The following is a 21,257-nucleotide window of genomic DNA, read 5'->3' as shown; positions in this document are numbered from 1 at the left end:
AAATTGATGTCTTTTATTTGATGTATGACTTTCCCCACATCTTATCCCTTAGCTTGTCTGCTTCTGTTACCATCCGTGTTTTACAGAGTATCTTCATAAAACATACGTAGAATTGAGGGAACTATTGCAGATAGATGTTTCCCCCACTCCTCCTTCTACCCTGGGCAGGAGATTGGAGGACTGTTCACTGGAGTAAGAGAATGGGTCCAGAGAAAGCCTGAGACACTTAACATCTGGGAGCCCCCAACGAGAAAGTTGACTTTCTCCCCGGTGTTCAGATGGAGATGCCTCTGTGAGGTACCTCCCACCTTTGTCCACAGAATTTCCAGTCTCCTTTCACATCAGGTAGTTAAGGATCAACAAAGAGAGTAACACAAGCAATAGAACCAAAGGGACCGAGGAAACAAAAACAATGCAGGTATCAGAAGAAAATTTAAAATATAATGGATATCCTTCGAGAGATAGTAGGAAGTGCCCTAGAGATGGGAATATTGTAAGAATAAGAGCCATCTCTTAGGAATTAAAAATATGGTAACTGAAATCAATAAATTTAAATTGGAAGGGTGGAAGCTAAACTAGAATATTGCCCTAGAAAGTTAAAAAAAGAGACAGAAAATAGGCAAAAAAAAGGAATAATTCTGCTTTGAAAGAGTGTTCGAGAAAGTATGTTAGTCTTGTTCAGATGTGTGGTTTTCAGTCTACCATGTTGATCCTGCCCTTGTTCTAAAAATTGTAGTAGAGAATGTCTACACAGCAGAATTAGAATAAATAGAATAAATTCTCAAACTCCTGAAACAAAGCTGTTTTCTCATCCTTCCTACCCAGGATTTCTTTTCTGTCATACCATTAGACATGTGATACTTAATTCCTTCCTTAAAAAAGTAATCTATAATTTTCTCTTTGCACAGGTAATTTTGGTTTTTAATTTATTTGGTCATCATGATAGCGTCAACTAGTTCTGTTACTTAGATACAAAAATAGTGATTAAACCCAGTCGTATTTACATAGGGTTGTTGAACTCTCTGTTTATTTTTTCTACTCCTTTTCATGGGAACACAGAGTAATACTGAGATTTGCTCTAAACTAGAAAACTATCTGGTTTACCAGTTACTGCGGAAGCCTGCTGTTGAGATTAGCAAACAGTCTATCATTATGGCTTATTCTGTGCAAACTCTTTCCTCAAGATCGCTGAAGGAAGGCTTTTAATTGTCACTGTTGTTGTTTTACAGATAAAGCTCTGATGGCACCAAATCTCGATTCCTTCGGGCGAGATCGGGCACTGTATCAAGAGCATGCAAAACGTAGGATTGCAGAACGGGAGGCCAGGAGGTAATTCTCAAAACGCTTGCCGTTGGTTCGTTTGCAAAGGGAGGAGCCTCTTGTATCTGGTTTGGGAACTTGCTGTTTGTTATTTAGGACTCGTCGTAGACAAGCCAGAGAGCAGACCGGTAAGATGGCCGATCACCTCGAAGGCCTTTCCAGTGATGATGAAGAAACGTCCACAGATATTACGAACTTCAACCTGGAAAAAGGTTAGACATTTATTTGGAAATGACGTTTTATTGCCAGTTTGGTTTCAACTTCGGTGTGGTTTTTGCCACGAGATGATTTGGAGTTTTGTGGCCTCTGCGTTAGAATCAGCCACTTTTTTCTTAATTGTAAAAATAGGCACCCGTTTTTATTAACCGAATATCATGATGAATTCTCAAAACTAGTGGTGACACCTTGTCTTGGAGTTTATTTAGTACTTGCATAATAAAACGATATTACTCTCCAGAATTGTAGAATTTTAAGTGACAAAAAAAAAAAAAAAAAAGTCAGATCCTAGGATAGCCCTAATGCAGCCTGTCCTGGAGAGGCAGAGCTGGTCAGTAGGACACTCAGCCCTGAAAGAAACTCCTGATTTGGGGAGTCCCAAATAATTTCAACCCAAGGGGAGTGGTTAGTACTGTTATGTGCCAGTCATTTCTAGAAGAATCTTCCTTTCCTGCCATTGGTTGTGGTTATTTGGAATTATGCTGGCTGCAGGCCATTTGGAATTTAGTTAAAGAAGCTTCTTTTTCTCCCACCTTTTTATAGTGAATATGTTTAAACATAGAGAAACTGGAAAGAATAGCACAGTGATCCCATGTGCGTATCACCCGGATTCAACAATTCTTACCAAACCAAGTTTGCCTTAATTCTTTGGGTGGGGGTGTGTGTGTGTGTGTGTGTGTGTGTGTGTGTGTGTGTGTGTGTTGCTGAATCATTTGAAAATAGCCTACACATCATGATACTTTCCTTTCAGCACTTTAGCATGTTTAACTGAAAATTCTTAATATTGTGTTTATTTAGCAGCAGCTCCCCCGAAATAAAACTCTTGGGACTGTTTTTGTGGGTGGTTGTGTCTTTTCCAAACTGGGAACCACACCAGATTTCATGCCCTGCATTTGGTTGTTCCATTTTTTTCCCTAGGATTAATGAATGTCCATGAGTACCTTACACGTATACACTCCCCTGTTATTTGTTTAAGACATTAAGTTTTTGAAGAGACCAGGTCACTTACCTTGCAGAATTTCCAACATTTTGTTTCCTCATGGATTAGTTTGTTTTTCGATTCACCGAATTTCTATGTAAACTGGCATTTAGGTCTGAAGACTTGATTAGATTCAGGTTAAGCTTTTGTTTTGGCAAGAATACTTCATACAGGATGCTGCTGCGTATTGCAGAATATGAGATGACAGATGTTAGATTGTCCGGCTATTAGTGATGTTAAGATCCATCTTGAGAATTAGGTTGTCACAGTTCGGTCTCACCACCATTAAAAGATTCCCCTTTCCCAAGTCTTCAGCAGCATCACATCACTTTCCACCTAAAGATCTAGCATCCATTTTGATACTTGTCCATGTCAGTTCTCACAGTCACCCACAGGCCTTGAAAGAAGTGAAAATGATCGTTCACTGATTGTGATGCACTTCTGATATTTATACGGTGATTGTGGACTGAAGAGCTTGGAGCAAAGTTTGCACTTCACGCAGTTACTCACGGTTAATCTACTGTAGTAACTGAAATGGGGGTTGACTTATTGGGGGACTGGTGGTATTTAACTAAACTCTAGGAACAGGAAATGGTACATCTGGGAACTGCAAAGCTAAGACTGCCCGCACTCTGGTTTGCAGAACAGACATTTGAAAACCTAAACTTGCGTTCCTCCCTTTTGTTGAATTGCAATTACTAATGATTCCTCTGTTAATGAGCCTGACTGAAACTCAGGCTACAAAGAAAATGTGGAAAATACTGAACTCTGAGTTTCCTACCACATTGTAAGTTACGGCTCTCTCTGGGGTTTTTGTTTGTTGTTATTGTTGTCTTTAGATCGCATTTCGAAAGAGTCCAGCAAGGTTTTTGAAGACGTACTTGAAAGTTTCTATTCAATCGACTGCATTAAATCCCAATTTGAAGCATGGCGTTCAAAATACTATCTGTCCTATAAGGATGCTTATATCGGCCTTTGTTTGCCAAAGCTGTTCAACCCCCTCATACGGCTGCAGCTTCTCACTTGGACTCCTCTTGAGGTGAGTGGCTTGTGTCACTGTTAGAAAACAATGTAACACCATGCCTGGGTAATTTTAATCTCAAAGCTAGAGATGTAAGTTGGAGCAAAATACTTTTCAGGGGAGATAGGGCACAGGGCTATAATACAAATTCAGCTGGGTGTAGAGTCATGGTTTTTTATCTCTATTCCTTCTCAAGAGAGCTGTTTATTACTTTCAAGTTATATACAGTGCTTTTCTTGGTCAGCTAAAGTTGCATGTAGTGATAGTGGGATGTGAACGTGAATGAACACTAAGAATTTGGTCCTTTGATCCTAGAAAAACTTAGAACCTCGTGGGAAAGATTAGTGAGGAGGGTGTGAAATGACCTGAACTAAGTTGGGTGGTAATGGAAAATTGGGAGGATAAGACAAACCGATACGTTTAGGAGGTGGAATCAGTAGGACCTGTCGGCCTGGGATGTACATAAGGGAGGAGACGAGAAGTGCCTATATGTGTTCAGTGGTCCTGTTTAAGAAAGAGGTTTGGAAGTTCCCAGCATGGGGACGGAGGCATGGCATGAATGAGATTGGCTGGGTTGAATGTGTCAACTGTAGGGAAAAGAGGGCTGAGGTTGACACCCTGGAAACTGAAAAAACTGTGAGCTCTGGGAACCATTCAGCCGCCAGCTCCCGGTCGCTCTTCGCTGGACCTTGTGGAGTTTCACCCTGTGCACGTGGGCCTTGGTATACAGCAAAGGCTCAAGGGGACTTGTGTGCGCTCTGGAGTTCTTTTTCTGGGTAGCTCCCTCCTCCACCCCATAGCTTCTGGCCGTCTCCGCCTCCCTGAACTCTAGTTCTTGCCTCCGCAATTGAGCAAGACTGCTCTGCACCCCCCGCCAGGGGCTCACTCGTTTGATTCTGTTTTCAGGGGTCACGGTCCTGTACTGCCTGTGGTCCAGTGTCTGAAAATAGATGTTTCATAGATTTTGTTCAGTTTTTAGTTGTTGACGACTGAAGCTTAAATCCTTTTCCTGTTGTTCTTATCATGGCTAGAAGCAGAAACGGCAACTGTTTTAAGTGTTTAGCTTTTTAATATTGTTTTTTTCTAGGCAAAATGTCGTGACTTTGAAAACATGCTGTGGTTTGAATCTTTGCTGTTTTATGGTTGTGAAGAACGAGAGCAAGAGAAAGATGATGTAGATGTTGCACTGTTGCCTACAATTGTGGAAAAGGTGATTCTTCCTAAACTAACAGGTAGGGATATCTCAGTTGAACATTTAAACACATTGGGTTTTCAAATCTGTCTTGAAGAATTTAAACCAGAGTGTGTTTCCTCGTAGAAGTAATAATTACAAATGATAAAATAACCACCTGGCCCAGAGAAGGCTAAAGGGTGGATGTCTCTTAACCGAGTAGTTGAAGACCACTTTGGGGTAGGCCTGGCGTTGGAGGCAGTAACGGATTCATAGATGAATTTTAGAGAAGCAAAATGAAGCAAACCTGAATACATAGTCGGAGGGCAGGGAATGGGTTGTATTTTCCTGGGAGCAACTTCATTACTTCTATCGATTTCTCAAAAAAAGATGAGGAATCATTGGTATGGGAACCTATTTAAAATATTAAAAATAAGGTTCAAGTTTGGTTAGGAATTCTTGATGCTGGGACATCTAGGATTTAGAAGTCCTCCCCTTTATTATTACCGAGCAGCAGAAAATAGAATGAACCTATGCCCTCCCCACATGTGCCTAATCTTCAGGGTTCCCACAGTTAAGAGGACAAAGAAGACTGGGGCTTATTATACCCTAGAGAGAGAAAAAATAAATCAGGGTTGGCGTTTGTAAGTTGAAGACTGCTTGACAGCAGATTTAAGTCGGCTGCAATCTACTTCTGTATCTCAACACCTTACTTTTCTCTTAATAGTAATAGCTGAAAATATGTGGGACCCTTTTTCTACAACACAGACTTCAAGAATGGTTGGGATTACATTAAAGTTAATAAACGGATATCCTTCAGTAGTGAATGCAGAAAACAAAAATACACAGGTAATTTAATTCTTTATTATCAGTGGAAGGTTTTTTTCTCCCCTCTCCTTTCAAAAATGAGCAAGAGTTGAGGGAGTGAGTGGTTACGTTCTAAGCCTTGCCAGAAAATCTGATTCCCTCAGGCCATCTGGTCCTTTATGGCCTGAAATGTACAAAATTTGAGATCACAGTTTGTAGCTTTTAGATCCCTCTGGCAAGGTGATGTCATTAGTCCAGGTAGCTTCCCACCTGTGCTCTTCTCTGCTGCTCCTCACTGCCCCACCCCCCACTAATCAAAAAAACTGCATTTTTATGGAAAAAGAAAAATGTAAAACTATTAGGATGGGTAACAGTTGATGATTAAAATGCTAAAACGTTGAGCAGCGTATAAAACCACAAGGTTTTATAGTAGTTTATATAACTAGTTTCTGAACTTCAGATTGCCGCCATCCCTCTGGACATTCTTAGGTGCTATTTAGACACGGAAAAGGTGCTCTTTATCTTGTTTTCACGGACTTCATTTTGAGAAGAACCAGATTACGTGTCTGATCTTAAATCTTAGTAATATGGTAGACTTGAAGGGTTTGTAGATTTCTAAGTGGCTTCGTTGCTTGGTAGTTGAGGGATAAATGAAGAGTAGGGAGTATTGAAGACCTTAACGCTTGCAGTGAGAAGGGAGAAAATTGGAGAAGACGGTTTACTCGAAATTGAATACTTGATCCTATGATTTAGAATATGGCTTGTTTTTATTTCTTAAAATTTAACTTTTATCATAACCCTTCTTAAAATGTGTGATCTGCTTTTAATTCCTTAGGTGTACCTAAAAGCACTTTTACTAAGAATGAGGAGAACTTTAGATGATGATGTATTCATGCCCTTATATCCCAAAAAGTAAGTAACTCTTAACATTAAGGGTGATGCTAATATTGGGGGTGCCTGGCTGGCTAGTGACTAGAGTGTGTGACTCTTAATCTCAGGGTCCTCAGTTTAAGCCCCACGCTGGGCAGGGAGCCTACTTTAAAAACAAAAAAGTTTTAAAAAGATGATCTTCTCCATTATCTTCAGAGAAGGTTTCTTAAATTCTAGAAAAACTAAAGGTAGCTTGAAATATAAACTTTACCTGTTTGGTGTAAATCTGCAGCCTAAAGACACTAGCTCAGTGGAGAGATTGTTCCCTGAAGCAGAATAAAGCAAGTAATGCTTTTTGTTCTCCCTTTCTGCCTCAAAATATATTTCCATTTTCTTTTAAACCTATCTTCTGGAATAGTTAGTTGGAGATTTGAAAAGTTAATTCTTTTGTTCACCTATTTTACTTGTAGAAATCTTTTCTAGGAATCAGATAGCACTTACAATATGTTTGCTCATGTTTCTTTTTTCATAGTGTCTTGGAAAATAAAAATTCTGGGCCTTATTTGTTTTTTCAACGACAGTTTTGGTCTTCAGTTAAGGTATGTGTCTCTGGGCTCTCCAGAAGACTTCAGATTTTGTTTGACTCCTATACTTTGAAAAGTAATTTGGTATTTGATTAAATAACTCTATGGACTTAGATCGATGTCTATATCCAAACTCCATTTTAAATTAGTTTTGTCCCAAAAGTTTATTCGGGTTTGATGTTTCCACACGAGAAGATGCATTCTGAGTTCGAAAGCAAGGTCCAAGCCAGCCAGCAAACTGCCTTGCTAAACCACAGTTAATTTATTCAGCAAGGAGAACACCAGTTACTTTTCGGAGTTGGGAAAAATAGCACTGAATGTGCTAGAAGTGGAGGCTCGTGGAGCTTTTGTAATCTAGCACAGTTGGTGGTAGACAAGTATTATCTCAGGTGCGATGAATCGTGAAAGGAGAAATTCAAGGAAGTAAGGGAGCATATGACAAGAGGCACAGAAACCTTGACTAGTGAGTCACAGAAGATCCTCCACCACCACTCTGAGGAAGTGGTATTTAGGTGATAGGAGTTGGCACTGAGATGAGAGACAGCAGCACACACTGGGAAAACTGAGAAAAGTCCAAGAGGGCTGGACTTAGGGAGGAGATGAGCTGTCCGGATGATACAGGCACTGTCATTTACATAGAGACGTGTATTCACCACCCAGATCAAGATGCGTAACACTTCTGCCATCTCCCCAAATCTCCCATGCCCCTTTGTAGTTGACACCATCCCTGCACCATGGCGACCCCTTCCTTTTTCTTGTCCTATGGTTGTCTTTGTAAGGGTGTCTTATGAATAGAATCATTTATGGAATACTTTTGAGTCTGGCTTCATTCACTTAACAATGCATTTGAAATTTCTCAGTGTTGTCATGTGTCATTGGCAGATTATTTCTTTTTTTTTTTGCCAAGTAGTATTCCTTTGTAAGGTGAGTATGCCACAAGTTGCTGTATTTTTTTTTAAGTTTATTGATCTGTTTTGAGAGAGAGAGAGAGAGAGAGAGAGAGTGTGGGAGGGGCAGAGAGGGAGAGAGAGAGAGGCCCAAGCAGGCCCTGCACTGTCAGCGCAGAGCCCGATGTAGGGCTCGAACCCACAAACCGTGCGATCGTGACCTGAACCAAAACCCAAGAATTGGATGCTTAACTGACTGAATCACTCAGGAGCCCCACTGTATTTTTTTAAATCCATTCCCCAGTTGAGGAATACTGGATTGTTTCTGGTTTGGAGTGATTATGAATAAAGCTGTAAGCATTTGCATACAGGTTTTTTCTGGATACGTAAGTTTACGTTTCGCTTGGGTAAATACCTAGGCAAAGCAGTTTTTTCAGATCAGCGATACGTTAACGTTACCCAGTTACCCCTCACTCTCACCACAGACCGTGTCAGTTTTGGGTTGTTCTTTGAAGTCATTCTACAAGATGTATAGTGGTGTCCTTTTAATAGTTTTAATTTGTATTTCTCTAATGCCCGATGGTGTTGAGCAGATTTTCATGTGTTTATTTGCCATTCGTGTGTGTTCTGTGGTGAAGCCTCTGTTCAAATCTTTTGCTCATTTTTAAAAAAATGTCTTACTCAGCTTTGAGTTCTGTATTCTGGATACAAATTTTTTATCAGGTGCATGATTTGCAAAGAGTTTTTCTTTCCTAGCATGTGGTTTGTCTTCATTCTCTTAGCAGTTTTTCAAAGTACAGAAATTCTGTTTTGATTAAGTCCGGGTTATGACCGTTTCCTGAGTGGGTTGTGCTTTGGGTGTCATATCTAAGAGATGTTCACCTAACACAGGACTACAAAGTTTTTCTCCTATTCTTTTCATCTAGGTTGTTCTTAGTTTCGGGGTTTACATTTAAGCCTCCGATCCCTTTTGAGTTAATTTTTATATAGGATGTGGGGCCTGGATTGAAGTTTGTTTGTTCTAGAACTGTTGGTTTGAAAAGGCTCTTCAAAGGCTTTTTCTTTTTTAAATTAAAAAAAATTGTTTTAATTCCAGTATAATTAAATACAGCATTATATTGACTTCAGGTGTGCAATATAGTGGTTCAGCAATTCTGTATGTTCCTCAGTGCTCACTCACCATGATACATGCACTCCTTAATCCCCACCCCTCCACCTCCCCTCCGGTAACCATCACTCTGTTCTCTGTAGTTGAGTCTGTTTCTTGGTTTGTCTCTGTCTCTCCGTTGTTTTTGTTTTTGTTTTTGTTTTTTTTCCCTTTGCTTGTTTGTTTCTTAAATTCCATTTATGAGTGAAATCATAGGTATTTGTCTTTCTCAGGCTGATTTCTTTCACTTAGCATCATATTCTCTAGCTCCATCCGTGTTGTTGCAAATGGCAAGATTTCATCCTTTTTTATGGCTGGATAATGCTCCATCGTGTATACACACATCTTCTTTATCCGCTCATCCATCAGTGGACACTTGGGCTGCTTCCATAATTCGGCTATTATAAATAATGCAAAGGTGGTCCATTCTTTATTGAATTGCTTGTGTACCTTTGTTGAAAATTAGTGTGGGTCGGGGCGCCTGGGTGGCTCAGTCGGTTGAGCGGCTGCCTTCGGCTCAGGTCACAATCTCACGGTCTGTGAGTTCGAGCCCTGCGTCAGGCTCTGGGCTGATGGCTCAGAGCCTGGAGCCTGCTTCCGATTCTGTGTCTCCCTCTCTCTCTGCCCCTCCCCTGCTTGCTCTCTGTCTCTGTCTCTCTCTCAAAAATAATAAACATTAAAAAAAAAATTAAAAAAAAAAAAAGAAAATTAGTGTGGGTCATGGAAGGGTTTTTAGCAGGGAAGTGACATGGACAGATTGCCATTTTTAAGTTGCTTTGGCTGTTGTGTGGCTAATGGTCAAAGCTGGGAAGAATAGTACTAATGAAAGTTTATCGTGTATGTACCACGTACGGAGCACTGTGCTACGTCCTGTATCGTTTATGTTGTCGATTCCTCACAACAGCCTGTGAGCTATTGTTTCCACTCCACTGATGGGACAGTTAGGCCCAGAATAACCTGCCCAGGATCATTCCTTTGTTCACTGTAGAAATGGGGTCTAACTCAGGCCAGTCTGACTGATGAGCAGCTCTTCTCAACCGGGTTCTGTGAAACAGTCACTAAAGCCCTGAGTCCTCTATTGTGCGTAATGAATTCTCTTTTCCATGATTCTAGAATGGTATGTACCATCCTTGGGAAAATTAAATAAGGGGTCACTCAAATCATTTTCTGTAGGTTTTAGTTCTCTCACAGAACCCTGCTTGAGAAAGACTACTCCAGAGCATATGCTCATAATCACTTGAGTAACTGCAGGGTCCAGAAAGAGACTATGGCAGCTTAGACTGGGGGGTAGCAACAGGAATTGAGAGAAACGGGCAGAATGGATGGAGGTGAGGTCAGACAACTTGAGGGAGAGGGGAATAATGACATCCAAGCTCCTGGCCTGATCAGGTGGTTGGATAATGTTAACATTTACAGAGATGAGAAATATTGAGAAACTTGGAAATTTTTATGGTGGGATGGGCCGGGGACTCCCATTTTATAATAATGCATTGTCCTTTTTGAGGATGGTTGTGGGACTCACTTAAGCATGATTTTGAATGGAGGACATTTATCTAAGAATCGGTACTTGCCCAGTAGTACTTTCTATTATGATGGAAGATGTTCTGTTTTTGCACCGTCCTGTACAGTAGCCACTAGCTCCATGTGGCTATTTACATTATAATTCGCTAATTTTAATTAAAGCTTAAAATTCAGATCTTCAGTCATTCGGGGCAATATTTGGACCCTTTAAAACTGTTTATTAGTACTTTGGCAAGACACGGTCCACTGTATTTCATAAGGTGTGTTTTACTCTAGTTTCTTTGACTTAATTTAGTTGCTTAACTCCTCAATAGTTTCTCTTCTTGTAAAAAAAAAAAGATCCAGACTTACAGAAACAGAGATCTGATTTGTGATTGCCGAAGTGAGGAGTCCAGGTTGGGGGGATTAGGTGAAAGGGGTCAAAAAGTACAGACTTCCAATTATAAGATAAAATAATTCTGTGTACGTAATGTACAACATGGTGACTACAGTTAATAATGTGTTGTATGTTTGAAAGTTGCTAAGGGAGTAAATCTTAAAAGTTCTCATCACAAGGGGGGGCGGTGCCTGGGTGGCTCAGTCAGTTGAGCATCTGACTTCAGCTCAGGTCATGATCTCACAGTTGATGAGTTCGAGCCCCGGGTCGGGCTCTGTGCTGACAGCTCGGAGCCTGGAGTCTGTTTCTGATTCTGTGTCTCCCTCTCTCTCTGCCTCTCCCCTGCTCAGGCTCTGTCTCAAAAATAAAGATACACATTTTTAAAAAAAAATTTTTTTAAGTTCTCATCACATGGGAAAAAATTTACAATTAGGTGAAAGATACTACTGTGGTAATTATTTTACAATACAGTATATACTTCTGTGAAATCGTTATGTTGTACACCTTATGCAATGTTATGTGTCAGTTATATTTTGATCTGGAGGAAAATAATTTCTCTTTTCTCTCTTTCTAGCTATTAGGGAATTTTCTTCAGTGGTACGGCATTTTCTCGAATAAAACTCTTCAGGAGTTATCAATAGATGGTTTATTAAATAGATACATTCTCATGGCTTTTCAGAATTCAGAATATGGAGATGACAGCATCAAAAAAGCCCAAAATGTGAGTTAAATGACACACATTGTAGTTTTTAAAGCATATAAATGAGAATGAATTAAGTTTCCTTTGTTTGAAGAGAGATTTTAGAATTTTAAGAAAACTCCTTTGATTATTGAACTTGGTGTAATGTTGACAGTCAGTCTGCCTCCCAGTAGTTCTGAACCCCCTTAACATTTTTTACATAAAAATGTGTATAGTTATGTTTGTATTTATTTTTCTTTCCATCTATTATGTCATTTTGTAGGTGTTAATAAAAGTTGTAATTTCAGGATAATTAATTTTTAACGGTTGGGTGAATGTTGTTTTGAATGTTATTAAAGAAACGGGCTCTCTGGTTTAAGAAATCATTTTAATATTTTTTCTGCTTTATATGTGGGGGTTACACAATTTCATTTACTTATTTTTTAAAGATTTTTTTTTTAATGTTTTTATTTTTGAGGGAGAGAGCACCAGTGGGGGAGGGGCAGAAGGAGAGGGGGACAGAGGATCCAAAGGGAGCTCCCTTCACACTGACAGCAGTGAGCCTGATGCGGGGCTCAAACTTACAAACCCTGAGGTCAACACCTGAGCCGAAGTCGGACGCTCAACTGACTGAGCCACCCACATGCCCCTAAAGATTTTATTTTTTTAAGTAATCTCTACACCCAGCGAATGTGGGGCTCAAACTTAACCACCCCAAGATCAAGAGTTGTATGCTCTATTGACTGAGCCAGCCAGGTACCTCCAATGGGATCTTTTTTAAAAATACTTTTTGAAGCAATTCAAAAGTTAAAATTGAAAGTGCAATACAAAGTTTTTTCCCTCAACTATGTCACAGTCAGTTTGTGACATGATAGCCGCCTGTCCCAAATATTTTTATGTCCGTTTCCTATAGACAGGGATGTTCTTACACATAATTACAGTGTCACTGTCAACATCTTTTATCTGTTACTGTCACCTAATCTTTGAGACCCTTCAGGTTTTGTCAGTTATGTCCAAAGTATCACATCACCGACAAAAGAAATTCCCAGATCATCCTTGGCATTTAATTATCATGTCTTCCTTAGTCTCCTTTAATCTGGAAGAGTTCTTGATTTTCCTTGGCCTTTATAAAACCTCGACACTTTTAAAGATGATGTGCCAGTTATTTTGCAGAGTGACCCTCAGTTTGGCTTTGTTTGATACTCTCTGATGATTGGATTCAAATTCCGCATTTTTGGCAGAAGCTTTCCCAGACTTCATTAGAGCCCCTTATTGACGTCTGTGACCTTATAGCATGTCGTCTCATTTTCAGGGAGCATTTTCTTGCTTTCTGGCACTTGCTGTTCCAGGCTCATCTTCTCCTTGCTTAGTGCCAGCTCTGGAATCACTCATTTTTCCAAGCATCGCTGGGTTCCTTAGTGGGGAACCTTCTCTACCCACCCGGACTGAATTCTGCTAGCACACTACCCTCTCCCCTAAGGGGATCAGCCTCACCTTGCTTGAGTTTAGTACTGACACTGCCCTGTTCACCTTGCTTAGGCTCTTGCCCTAAGCTGCCCCCGCCCCCCAGCCTCTGGTACGATGCAGTCTGGACCCCACTCTGGGCCGGCATGGACGCCTGCTCACCGAGTCATTCCGGATGGGGAGGCTTACAATATGATGTTTATGCCACACACTGCTGTTATATCAAAAGCTGCTGATAAAAGGACAGTTCAGTTCATTTAGGGATTCTTGGAAGACAGGAAGGTGAACCAATTGTGTTGTCAATATTATGTCCCTAATTAAATACTGGAGGTTATTTCTCTTTTTTGAGTACCAATCTGTTGAAGCTAAAAATACAGATATATTCAGGTGTGTTTGGATAGCTAATGTGGGAAGTCGGGTTTAAGAGGATATCCCTTGTCAAGTGATTAGCTGTATGTAGTGCAGCAGCCTGCCTGCTACTTACGTACATTATACCCGTTGTCTGGGATCAGCTTTTAGACACTTTATTTTGTTCTGTTTCATTTTACATCTTTCTTCTTCATAGGTAATCAATTGTTTCCCCAAGCAGTGGTTCATGAATCTGAAAGGAGAAAGAACTATCTCTCAGTTAGAAAACTTCTGTCGATACCTTGTGCACTTAGCAGACACAATCTACAGAAACAGTATCGGATGTTCTGATGTGGAAAAAAGAAATGCAAGGTAATTTTTTGCGATTGTTGAATGAAATGGTGACCTAGAGTCTTTAGTTTTTGTCACATTTATTATGAAAATGTCTTAGAGTCACATTTGTATTTTACTTTAAATTGTGTACACTGATGTTGTATTGGCAAACCTACCAAAAACACATCATTTTCCATTTTTGTGTTTCACCTAAGCTTTTTTCAGTATGTTATTTATGACAGTAAGTAGCATCCCTAAGGAGATTGAATGTTTTCTCTGCCTCTTCCCTTGAAGAATTGGGGAGATTTCAGGCTGTTGGAATGTCCTGGATCTTAATCTCTGGGGGTTCGTTATATAGATGTAAACCCTCAAAAAGCCAGTCAATGAAACTTAAAGTGTATTAAAGATGATATGCCAATTTGGGGACATTTGTGTTCTGTGTTGAGTTTTTTGGTATCCATATCATAGACTGAAGGTCATCCCTCATGATTTTGGGGGAGCGGCTTGTACATATTTTTTGCCAGGGGTTGCAAAGAAAGAGTGAATAAATGAACCATTGTACCTTTCTGGGAACCTTGTCTTGGATGTTCCTATAATTTTGGGACAAATCTCTAGCATAAAAAGTAAGAATAACAAGTAAATTTGAAAGAATTAAAAAAAAAAATTTTTTTTATTTATTTATTTTTGAGACAGAGAGAGACAGAGCATGAGCAGGGGAGGGGCAGAGAGAGAGGGAGACACAGAATCGGAAGCAGGCTCCAGGCTCTGAGCTGTCAGCACAGAGCCCAACACGGGGCTCGAACTCACAGACCGTGAGATCATGACCTGGGCTGAAGTCGAACACTCAACCGACTGAGCCACCCAGGCGCCCCTGAAAGAATTTTTTTTAAAGTTTCATAAATTCTTCCAAATGTCACAGTTTTCATTTTCAGAATACATACCATTAGTCATATCCCTGTGACAAAACATTTTTTCTCTTCCTTCATTTCCCTTCCATGGAAAAGAACCTTATTTTCTTAAAAGAAAATTTGCTATCTCTTACAATAAGATTAAAAAACCAAGTAGGCAGTAAAGGTTTTAGTGGTAAACTTCTTTCAGCAGGTGATTTTGATTTATATTTTAATTTCATCTTTGGTGTTGTTATTTCTTGGCACTAATATTTCTTCCCAGTGTTTTTTTGCTAGATAAGTCCTATTCACTTTTTAAACTTTGATGTGTGTATACTTAACAGTGTTTTGGGGCGCCTGGGTGGTTGCCTCAGTCAGTTAAGCGTCTGACTGTTGATCTTGGTTCGGGTCGTGATCTCAGGGTTCCTGAGATTGAGCCCTGCATGGGCTCTCCCTCTCTCTCTCTCTGCCCCTCCCCTGGGCACACGTGCATTCTGTCTCCCTCTCTCTCTCAAAATAAATAAAAACATTTTTAAAAAATAGTCTTTTTTGTTAGGAAGTTAAATATCAACAAACGGTGTTTATTTTTCTACAGAAAAGAACTTCAACAGCTATTGTAAGCACTTGCTGTGTGCCACACACCGTAAAATAAGTTCCATGTGGGTTACAAAGTTTTACAAACTATAATCCTTCCCTAAAAAGTGCTTGCTACAATTTGCAGAGGAAAAGAGACAGCTAATGTCACATTGTGTGCTGTTTCTCACACTTGGTTCAAATAAGTGGTCATTCTGAAAGTGGTTCCTGAATCGCAGCATCGGCCTCACCTGGGAGCTTTGTTAGAAACGCGAATTCTCAGGCCCCACCCCAGACCTACTGAGTCAGAATTCTGGGTAGGGGGCCTAGGGATCTGGGTTTCAGCAACCCTCTAGGTGACTTAGATGTATGCTAAAATTTGAGGGCTACACAGAATGACTGCTGGCCGGGGTGATAGAGGAAGCCAGTTTACTGCTTTCTTAGTGAATTTTGGTAGAGTGGAGATTATGCTGGGTTGGTGGATGGATTGGGGATGAAGACACAAATATGACTTGTGTTGCAGATATGATCTGAAAGAGCTCGGACCCTGGTTTGGGCGGGAAAGGGCGGCAGGGCTCTGAAAGTAGTTTGGCAGCAGATCGCTTTCTTTCCTTTCTAGCTGTGAATGATAGAATTGATCTGAGTGAAATTTGGGGGTGTTTTTGTTTTAGAAAGTGGATCCTTGATCTCTGGGCTAGTCCTTTAAACTATACGATCTTTGCTTTTATATGGACAATTTTTTTTATATGCCGTAGTTTGCTTATTTCTGTCTTCTTTAAAAATGTGTGCTTGAAAAAATGGATTGCAAACCTCAAAAATGGTCATAAAGTCAAAACAAATTCTCCTTCGAAGGCTTTTGTACTAATTAATGAGATGTTGCTGCATTTTTTTTTTTTTTCTTTTTTAGGGAAAACATAAAACAGATAGTAAAACTCCTTGCAAGTGTTCGCGCTCTGGATCATGCTATGTCTGTTGCAAGTGACCACAATGTGAAAGAATTTAAGTCTTTGATTGAAGGAAAATAGATCTGTGAGACTAAAAAAGCCTGTTTGCTTTAACACCATTCCCAGTGTATAAATGTTGTATATATGTAAAGTTTCTTAAACTGTAAAATATTGATTCTTGTTTTAATACAAAGAACATTATTAATATTCAAGACTGTGTCCTTAAATGCAATTTCTTTGGAATGGAAGGAATTCACATTATTTCTAGGAAAGCCTGTTAATGTTTTCCTTACTGCCTGTCATACTTGGTTTACAGAAATATTTTATATGGTTATTCAAATTAACCTCTCAGTTAATTGTTCTCTGTAAACGATGTGTGCAGTGTAAATTGTGTAATTATGCATATATATATTTATACCATCGTGGAGTTACTTTCACACTGGAAATTTGTGGTGTTTTTCTACAGAGTAAGCCTTTTAACAACAGATTATTACTCAGTAGCAAGTTGTCTTAGGGAATTACTACCCTGTTGCAACAAAAGGGCTGGCAAGTGACTAAGTGTTCGTCACCTTTTGGTTAGCAGTTGCTATCACTGTAGCTTTGCTGCCTTAAAATTGAGAGTGGAGTGTGGACTTAGTCATTGGGTGAATGGAAACTTTCTTCCTTGAATCAGCATTACAGTCTAATGAGGGTTTAATATGAACTCTGAATAATATATGCAACATAGGTTTTTGAAAAGAACACACAGAAGTTTAACTTTGGGAAATAACAGCCCCACAAACCTAACTGCATGGTTTTGGGCTGAGTGTCCTGTCTCATTCATGAGTCTACCCCCCTGACCAGCTTACAAAAATACATGCATTTGAATTTTCATAGTCTGTCATTTTATTTAAAATCCCACATATGTGAGTTATATATGCAATAAAGAATACGCCTTGCTGACGAGCTACACCCAGGCAATTTAAGATCCTTGGTCTTCTATAATGTTTATACCACATTGTAAATACTCAGAGAACTTGTTTTAAAGTTTATGCTTTCTGATTCTGTGATTTTCAAGAGGAACTTTTTGGAAATTAAGGACTATTTGATAACTATATATGTAATTAAGCTTTAGCCAAGCATTAAATTAATTTTTAAATAGATCCTTTGTTGTATTTTGCTGGTGACTAATTTTAGTTAGAACATTTCATAGGACTCTGATACGGTGAGACTCTTAGCATGTGTGCTCTTGGTCAGGTCAAATAATTAGAATAGAAAACATGCACTTCAGTTTTATCTTTTTTTTTTTTTTTTTTTTTAACTTTTTTAGAGCTTGTTTATTTTTGAGAGAAAGAGAGCGTGAGTGGGAGAGGGGCAGAGAAAGAGGGAGACACAGAATCGGAAGCAGGCTCCAGGCTCTGAGCTGTCAGCACAGAGCCCAATGCAGCACTCAGACTCACGAGCCGGGAGATCATGACCTGAGCCAAAGTCAGACGCCCAACAGACTGAGCCACCCAGGCGCCCCTGTCAGTTTTATCTTTATTGTAGGAACATTACTTATCCCTGCATACTCATTCTGTTCCACAATAGTGGCCTTCTAAACAGAATTGAAATGAGAAAACATTAATTCTAAGTAGAATTGAAATGAGAACTTCAATGGAATCAAACATACAAACATGTACACACATGACCTGCACATCATTTGTGCCTTAAATTTGTGTTTCCAAACCCATTCGACTGATGGCTTTTCCTGTGTCTACTTGTAAGGACTCCTGCAGTCAGCTTGGAGACTTGTTATCCTCTGCAGCCCAGCAGGCTGTTTCGGTTTCAGGAATGGACTTGATTACCACACTGGGACCTTGACAGAAGGTGAACTTAACATAGACGTGTGCGTAAGGCAAGTGGCTCCCCTGTCTCAACCAGAAGAAAATTCTCCTGAAATGTCTAAAGGACATCCTTTCTTATGAAGGGAACTGGCAGAAGGTGAGTAGAGGGTGACATTTTAATAAAGCTAAGGGTTTGCTTTTTCAGTTTTTCCTTTTGGAGGAGTCTTCTGAAACAACTCTAGAATGCGTGAGAAAGCTTTTCCCGAAGGGAAGTTATTTTTATTGAGACCGTATAAACCCCAGTCATAAAGACTGATTGCTGCATTACACCAGTGCTGTTGGCCCCAACCCCCCATCCCGCTGTTGATGCTTGCATTCCTGCACACACCTGCACCTCTGCCCGAGGGCTTCCTCTGGGCCTGTGTGGCGGCTGGAGTGTCCAGCAGCTGATGTCCCAGGGAACAGCCCTCGGGCAAAGAAGGGGGTGGAAAGAGAAATACCCAGTAGTTGAGGGCCTCTGGGGAGCAATTGCCAAGCTAGCAGTAGACGTACAAGAGATTATTGAGGGGGAGTGACAATAAGGGGGAAAGAAGAAGGGGCTGGAGGAGGCCAGGGGAGCCTGAGAACGGAGATCATGGCCTCTCGAGCAGAAATGGAAGGAATTAAAGTCTCAGATACAAGGCTGACCGGGCCTCCTCCACCCAGAGTCTCAGCTCTGAGGAGTTTCAGGTCTCCAGGAGCTGCCCTTCGTCTCACCGCCACTCTGGCTCACTGATGCCCAGGATCTCCTTGCGGGACATGGGAGGGGCATGATTTCATGGCTACCAGGCCAACTTGTAATCTCTCAGGTATGTTCCATGTCCTCCCCCAGAGGGCTTCAGTTGACCTGAGCCATTGTCGCCTGCGGTGATAATTTTATCACCCAGAACTGGCCCCAAACTACACAAGCCTCAGTGAGCACCTTTTCCTCATGAGACTAGACTAAAATGTAAAGCTCCCGAATTTCTTTAAAGCCAGCTTTATTGAGGTATGATTTTCTAAACAGTAAAGTCTACCCCCTTCAATTTAAGTGTATACAGTGCAGTGAGTTTTGATAAGTGCCTAATTTTGTTTTAAATGCTAATTTCTCTTGAAGTCATGAAATCCTAAAAAAGGGCCAAATGTTGTAGAGCTCCGAAGTGCATTTATGCAAGATGCTCCTTCTGTCTGGTTACCAGAACTCCTCTCCGGCATGGTGATACCCCATATAGTAAAGGGACTTTTGCTATAACCACACTGTAACTGTAATCACTGACTGTAACCACAATTTTGGTTTGTTGTCTCAAGTAAATGAAAATGAGAACAGTAACTTCTACTTGTAGTAAGAATGAAGTATGACTGAATGTCTGGGAGACCTTCTGTTTTGGTAAGGCTGTCATTGTCCAAAATGCTTTGGAGACTGCCCTCCAAAATGGAAACTGTATGGATACCCGATTCAGTTGCTGAGAGTGGTTTCAGACTGCCTGGCAAAGGCAGACGGGCTAAAAATTGTTACCTGGAATTGGTTTTTTTTTTTTTTTTTTTTTTTTAATTTTTTTTTCAACGTTTATTTATTTTTGGGACAGAGAGAGACAGAGCATGAACGGGGGAGGGGCAGAGAGAGAGGGAGACACAGAATCGGAAACAGGCTCCAGGCTCTGAGCCATCAGCCCAGAGCCTGACGCGGGGCTCGAACTCACGGACCGTGAGATCGTGACCTGGCTGAAGTCGGACGCTTAACCGACTGCGCCACCCAGGCGCCCCACCTGGAATTGGTTTTGATGTGCAATGTTGACTGGCCCCTGGCCTGCTTCTGGACCTTCAGGCCCCAGTAATTTATATTGGCTTTCTTCTAGGGCTGGGGCTTGGATGTTAACAATCATGCAGGTCACTGAGAATGCCCATATACAGTGGCCCTTAGTTTTGGGGCTCTTCTTTAAAAAGATCTTCAGGTAAATACATTCTATATCCTGTGCTTGATGATCCAAAACACATAGTGAAGGGTGAAAGGTCTGACAAATTCTGTGGAAGGCATCCTAAGCCACTCTACAAAACCACCTTGCCCGTGAAAGCTGACCTTTGCGTGTAACCTTAGGTGTTGAAATTCCAGAGACACCTGGTGCTTAGGGACCAAGATCCAGGTTGACAGGTGACACCCTCTAGCTCCCATCTCAGTGAGGTCGGGCCTTGCTGTACTGCTCAGGTCCTTTGATTTCCATGAGAATCTTGTGTGTCGTGAAAACAAACCCCTTCACTCGAGCTCCTTGGAGTCGGTCTGTTGTTTTGAAACGAAAACTTTTTGTCACACAAGTTTCTTGATGTGTGCATGAGCAGTTTTTCAGTCTTTGAAGTTTTTGTGTGATTTTATTTTCACAATGATTCTGCTCTCCAGCTGACTGTATTTTCTACTTACAGGGTTTCTGTTTTGCCAAGTTAGTCTCATTCTTCACTGATTGCCGTAAGCTCATGCACAGGAAACAGCTAATGCTATTTGGAACCTACTCTTGTGTTGCCCCTCAGGACCACTAGTTTGTCTTCAACAAGAAGCCACCCCTTTCTATATACTAATAGCTCTCTGCAGATCCTGATGTAAAAGCTAGCCCTGGTGTATGTAACCTGAACAAGAGCCTGTTAAAGAGAACTGAGTGAGGCTGTTCGTATTCCCCAAGTTTGCCAGTTGTTTTCTAGCATTTTGATAAAATTCAGGCTGTACGGAAAAGTAGGCCCTACTACTAATTCGTGTTAAGACATCCGTCAACACTTGTAGTCTTGTAACGTGGTACAGTTTTTAAAAATGGCATTGGGGCTGTTTGGCTGAGCTCAGGTTCTCTCCTGATGGAAAGTCACTTAAGTCTTACATTAATTGTCTGTGGCTGTTGTAACAAGTGATCACAAACTGGGTAGTTTAAAACAATAGGGCTTTTCTGGGGCGCCTGGGTGGCGCAGTCGGTTGAGCGTCCGACTTCAGCCAGGTCACGATCTCGCGGTCCGTGAGTTCGAGCCCCGCGTCGGGCTCTGGGCCGACGGCTCGGAGCCTGGAGCCTGTTTCCGATTCTGTGTCTCCCTCTCTCTCTGCCCCTCCCCCGTTCATGCTCTGTCTCTCTCTGTCCCAAAAATAAATTAAAAAACGTTGAAAAAAAAAAATTTTAAAAAAAATAAAAAAAATAAATTAAAAAAAAAAAAAAAAGAATTACATGCTTGTTGGGGCGCCTGGGTGGCGCAGTCGGTTAAGCGTCCGACTTCAGCCAGGTCACGATCTCGCGGTCCGTGAGTTCGAGCCCCGCGTCAGGCTCTGGGCTGACGGCTC

At 40.8% G+C, this 21,257-nt stretch overlaps 1 protein-coding gene across 1 annotated transcript in view; it reads left to right on the top strand.

Annotated features, from left to right (window-relative positions):
- The window catches only part of PAXBP1 (PAX3 and PAX7 binding protein 1), a 34,121-nt gene extending 16,852 nt beyond the window's left edge, over positions 1-17,269 (top strand). The window contains exons 9-18 of the mRNA XM_058731900.1: positions 1,230-1,329; positions 1,417-1,532; positions 3,355-3,554; positions 4,624-4,768; positions 5,435-5,556; positions 6,350-6,426; positions 6,917-6,983; positions 11,474-11,620; positions 13,608-13,762; positions 16,091-17,269. Of these exons, the coding sequence (XP_058587883.1) occupies positions 1,230-1,329; positions 1,417-1,532; positions 3,355-3,554; positions 4,624-4,768; positions 5,435-5,556; positions 6,350-6,426; positions 6,917-6,983; positions 11,474-11,620; positions 13,608-13,762; positions 16,091-16,208 (1,247 nt within the window). The 3' untranslated portion in view covers positions 16,209-17,269. The remainder of the gene's footprint in view (positions 1-1,229; positions 1,330-1,416; positions 1,533-3,354; positions 3,555-4,623; positions 4,769-5,434; positions 5,557-6,349; positions 6,427-6,916; positions 6,984-11,473; positions 11,621-13,607; positions 13,763-16,090) is intronic.
- The last annotated feature ends 3,988 nt before the right edge of the window (positions 17,270-21,257 follow it).

Source organism: Neofelis nebulosa, chromosome 5, assembly GCF_028018385.1.
Source record: "Neofelis nebulosa isolate mNeoNeb1 chromosome 5, mNeoNeb1.pri, whole genome shotgun sequence".
NCBI lineage: Eukaryota > Metazoa > Chordata > Mammalia > Carnivora > Felidae > Neofelis > Neofelis nebulosa.
Note: the sequence above shows the minus strand (reverse complement) of the source record. Positions and strands in the feature narration are given on the sequence as shown.